General features: G+C 41.2%; 1 protein-coding gene across 1 annotated transcript; it reads right to left on the bottom strand.

The window, feature by feature from the left end:
* Positions 1-2,765: 2,765 nt before the first annotated feature.
* LOC117269882 (growth arrest and DNA damage-inducible protein GADD45 gamma-like) lies at positions 2,766-5,192 on the bottom strand. Its single transcript, XM_033647242.2, has 3 exons — positions 4,015-5,192; positions 3,699-3,906; positions 2,766-3,589 (listed from the first exon to the last, which is right to left on the bottom strand). Exons 1-3 carry the CDS (start codon positions 4,113-4,115, stop codon positions 3,476-3,478), a joined length of 423 nt encoding a protein of 140 aa, XP_033503133.2. The 5' UTR covers positions 4,116-5,192; the 3' UTR covers positions 2,766-3,475.

Genomic DNA, 5,192 nt, shown 5'->3' with positions numbered 1-5,192 from the left:
TTAAAGGGGTAATTGCGTTTCAGCTGGCCCTTTTTTTCCTCTCTATTTTGACATGACGAGTGTGTGCGCATGTGTTTGTGTATATGCACATGTGAGGGTGCAGCACGGTGAATGATGAAGCTGATTCAGGTTTTATCATAGCCTCAGAAAAAAATGTTTTATTCTGGTGAAACGTTGCATCATATCAAATTGAATAGAGCCACTTAAAAGAAAGAGAGATAGTGAGGACAAACATTCTTGTACTTCCTTGTGAGTATCCTCACCCTAACCCCTTATCAAGGACTTATATTCCTGCGTTGAGTCGGCGCTGTGCCTATGACCTGACTATTTTTGGAAGCTGAAACCATTTCCCTCAGTGGAGACGAAGCTTTTTCTTTACTTTAATTTCACAGATAAGAAACAATAAATTGTGAAGACAATAAAGCCTCCACAAAATAGCATTTTAAGTCTTGTGTGTGATTTATCCTGGCTTCATATCAGTGTATGAAATCTCAGCTCATCGCTAGGCTAATTTATACAATGTAAAATGCCATAGGCTGGCGCTAATAATGTTAGCATGTTGTAGTTGTTTGGAAAACGTGTTTAGTATAAGACAGTTGTTTTGTCAGTGAACCTTGTGAGTTGTAATGGAGCCGAATTATGTAACATTACCTTTGTTAAATGTTGCTGTTGTCCCTGGCTTCATATGAGAAGAGGAAATACCTGCTAGCTGCTATGCTGATTTATACAATGTAAAATGCCATAGGCTTGTGCTAAAAACATTAGCATGTTGTATTTGTGTGGAAAATGTGTCCAGATAAAGACAAGTGTTTGTCTGTGAATGCTGCGAGTTATAGTGAAGCTGATTTGTGTACTTGTGTTTGAAATCATCTCTATGAAGCCATGTTTAATGTGTGTTTAATGTGTGTTTTGAATCAGCTAAACTTTACAGCACTTCACGGAAACCCCACCGCCGAGTAGTGTTCTGGAGGTGTAACTGCAGAGTGACACAGACACACTGCACAAGTATAAATGCACAGGCTGCATGCATAGGGTCTACATAGAGCTGATGCACAAGTGTAAATCTGGCTTAACCGCTAACCCTAACATTACCCATCACACCTAAATGCCTATCACCAACCCTTACCCAAACCCTAACCTAAACCTAATTCTAACCTGAAGTGAGGACACCAAAATGTCCTCAGTTTCCAAATTTGTCCTCCCTCTGTTGTTTAAAGATGCACTTCGGTGTGGGCGTGTGTGTGGTGGTCACAGTGGGGCGTGGAGGCTGCAGCAGCTGTTAACTCCACAATAGTTTGCAGTGACAGGCAGCATGCAGGTCAGAGTGACTTTAGAGTTCGGACCCAAACACACAAAAGCTTCTTTAATGTTCTGAATCACAAATGAGTCAAAGAGAAGCAGAAGCAGCGTGTGCCAGGAGCAAAAGATCACCTTCATTATGCTGCACGTTCAGTGTGGTTGGTTTTCTTTTCTTGACTTTACCCATGATTATAACAGAAGTTGTAGCTTTATTTGCTGACACTGATCTCATTGTAAAGTTAGCATGATGTTTTGTTTCTGTAAACACACTGAATCACTGAGCTGCACAACATGAGGAAACATTTCACCCCTCAGAGTAACTGTCAAATAAGTCGAAAGAGATCTGACAATACCCCTGCATAAAAAATGCATTTATAAAAAAAAAAAAAAACAGGAACTAGAACAAAGTCTCAATAGGTGCTGAGATGCTCCTGGAATTACAAGTCTAGAAAGTTCTTATCGGATTATGTCGCCCCTCTGGGTGACTGTCCGCTATGTAGCATTGTGCTAATTCTGCTGTTCACCATCAAGACAGACAGTGTGCATGCTTGTATTTGATTGGTGAAAAAAAAAATCTATGTTTTTGACTTAAGTAAATGCACGTTTGTGCCCGAGTCAGCACCCTGCTTTGCCAAGAAAGTCACTGAAATGAATGAGCAGCCTGCATTAACGTTCATTAACATTCTTTTAAAGATTCTCTCATATGTTTGTGCAGTAAATATGCAGCTAAAAAAAAGCTGAGCCAAAAAGCTCAAATTGTTATTTTTGCATTTCAGCTGTGACGGATTTAACAAACAAGATAAAAGGTGTTAGATGTAGAATTGCTGGGAGGTGGATTTTGCTACCTTTGGACAAAGCCAGGTTATCTGCTCCCAACGTTAATGCTAAGCTAACCGCCTGCTGCCTCTAGCTACACACCAAGAGACATGAGAGTAGTAGCAATTTTTAAATTTAACTTGTGGAAGGATGGCAATAAGCACTCTTACAAGTCAAACTATCCCTTTAAATTTGGTATTCTAAGTGTAAAAAAGAGCCGGACTTCACAACAATCCTGCATACTATTTAGCCAAAATGCATACATATTCTAAACTACCAACCTAAAGGGGTAGTTGTGGAGGACACTTTAACTATGAGATGCTCCAGCAAAATCTGTAGAGGCACCTACGTATTTCAAATCTCTTCTGAATTGATGTGTGAAATTTGTAAAGACATGACATGTTTGCTGCTGTTTTGAGTTGCAGACGGATTGTCAGCCATGTTGGTAAAGGCTCATATTTGAAAGGTCAGGAAACTTTAAAGAAATCCCCCCAAAAGAGTGCAGAAAGTCAAAAAGTTAAACCAGACTGAAGCAGGTTTGCTCAATTTGGACTTAATTTGTGCTTCAGACAAATTCAACCTCACATGAAAAAGTCAAAGTGCAGACAGAGGGTGATATTGAATTCAAACATTTTATTTCTATGCTAAAATTCAGATATGCAGTGAACAAGATACATCATTAGACATCAATAAAGCTGAGGTGAAACCCTCAGGAAGTACTACAGTTTCAGTTTCTTTCATATTTCAGATTCATGTACTTATATTCTTTTTATTTTAGCACTTTTTTTCTATCAGTGTTAACTATCTAAAGTGAAACCTTTAGATGGTATTTTCCAATATTTTTAAGGAACATTTTTTGTCAGTTAAATTTCTAAAGTGAAACCTTTAGAGAATTAAGACAATTCTGGAAAGTGGGAAACATTTCCGCTGATTGCAACTGTTGTCATGTTGCTCAGCAAAGAGGACGTCTTCAAAAAGTCCCTTTTCAAAAACGCCTCTTCCTCAGCACCGCTTCTTCTCCTGCTGCGCGTGCTTTCAACGTGCGACGCTGGCTCTGTGGCAAAACTCGCATCTCCTTCCTCTCCAAACCTCATCCGCACAAAGAATGAGGGTCGATGCGTCGCTCTTGTGGCATACCCGACCTCATTCACATAAAGAATGAGAGTCATCTTGGCATGGACGGGACAAGAGGCGACGGTTCACGGGGAGGCCCCCGGGCCGGTGCCGTGCTGCCTGGACGGGAATCCTCCTCAGGAGTGTCCAGGGATGAGCAGAAACAGGCTCATCCTTTTCATCAGGATGAGTATTTCCAGGTAAGAAGCTTCACAGCTTTTGAGCAAGAGAGGAGCCGAGGCCCAGATCAACGCTCGGGGAGGCTGATCTCAGGAACCCAGTCGTTCAGACGGCGGCTCTCCTCACAGAACAGGTGCAGCTTCTCCAGAGCAGGGTCCTCCCAAGACCCATCAGCTGGGTTCTGTTCAAACAGGAAGAGGAAACAGAGTTTAGCCACGTGTGTCTCTCAACAAAGCATCTCATATACACTTCAAGTATGATTCAGACTCATATTATTGAGCTCTACATACCGTGATGAGGACACAGTGGGCATCTTCAAGCTGCTCCGCCTTGTCACCAACAATCTCAGCCAGACGCTGCATGTCGCTCACTCTGACGATGCTGATGTCGTTGTCGAAGCAGAAGGACTGGATGAGGGTGAAGTGGATCTGCAGAGCGATGTCACACTCAAACTCCTCATCCATGGCCAGGACGCAGAAGGACACACTGTCCGGGTCACTGTGGATAAAGAAAAGTCTTGTTAGCTGCTGCTGTTTGGATGATGAACACAGTGGCTGTACAGAGATGAAGCCAAAGTTGTATTTAAGTCACATTCAGTTTACTTACTCAGTCATGATTTTAGCGCTCTCATAGACTCCAACAGTGAGTCGATCTTCACCCTGAGCACAGAGCAGAGCTTCCTTCAGAGATTTTCCAGGAGACTGCATGGTGATGCTTTAGCTTACAGTTTGGCTGATGTGATCAGAAAGTCCAAAGAAGAGTGTTTGTGCTGCCTCCAAGAGTCTGACACTATTTATACCGCTGACCCGGCACACGCTCACTCTCTCATTGGCTCCTTGGGGTACAATGGCTACAACAGGCCCGCACCCCTCTCCCCACCCTCAGGGACGCGTGCCTATAGAAAAGTCTTAGAAAGTCGGGGGAAGCTTTGGTTGAAAGGATCAGATGTAGAAACTCCCTGACCTTTAAATGATTCTTTCAGCTGACAGGAATAATGAAACCACACAGGGAGAGCAGACTGTCATCGTCACAGTCTTTAAAGTTCTGGAAGAATTAGTACAGACCGATAACTTCCAGTCAAGAGGACCATGTTCACATCTACAGTACTTTACATCACAGCAGAACATTTTGCAAACCATACAATTGTGTTGAAGATTTTGATTTTCTTTTGATATTCTATGCAGCCATTGATTTCCAGCCATTCCATTTTTTCAGATTTGATATTTACTATGATTGATTCCCCACCTTAAGCAACTTTCAAAAGTCTGCTATTTGATTGTCATACTGTACAGAAAAGTAATGGAAGTCAATGGCTGGCGCAGTACAAAACAGTTGAAGTAAAACCTTCAGAAAATTCTTGGTTTGTTGTTTTCTTTCTGTATTGTTCATTTTTCTCCCTGTAAAGCCATTTACGTTACATTATAACTGCACGGTCACACAATTTAGGTTCAAACTTAAGCTATTTTAACTGGTATATGTATTTACCCTCCCAGTCAAGTCAGCCATTGACTTCCATTCATTTGTATTCAAGGTGAAAATCAATTAGCAGACTTTTGAAATTAGCTTGAGGTGTGAAATCAGGTAACATGAAAGTTCCTTTAATTCTGGTCAAATTTTAAATTATGCAGTACAAACTTTTTAATCACACTGTAACAAAAGAATCCACTGGTTTAAATTTAAAAAAGTGAAGGTAACAATGTGTGTGCATCTTTTTAAGTAGTTTCAACTCCGGCATCATCAATCAATCCTATGAGTCTCTAATAATCTGACAAGCTGAATTAATT

Source organism: Epinephelus lanceolatus, chromosome 19 (genome assembly GCF_041903045.1).
Source record: "Epinephelus lanceolatus isolate andai-2023 chromosome 19, ASM4190304v1, whole genome shotgun sequence".
Classification (NCBI taxonomy): domain Eukaryota; kingdom Metazoa; phylum Chordata; class Actinopteri; order Perciformes; family Serranidae; genus Epinephelus; species Epinephelus lanceolatus.
Note: the sequence above shows the minus strand (reverse complement) of the source record. Positions and strands in the feature narration are given on the sequence as shown.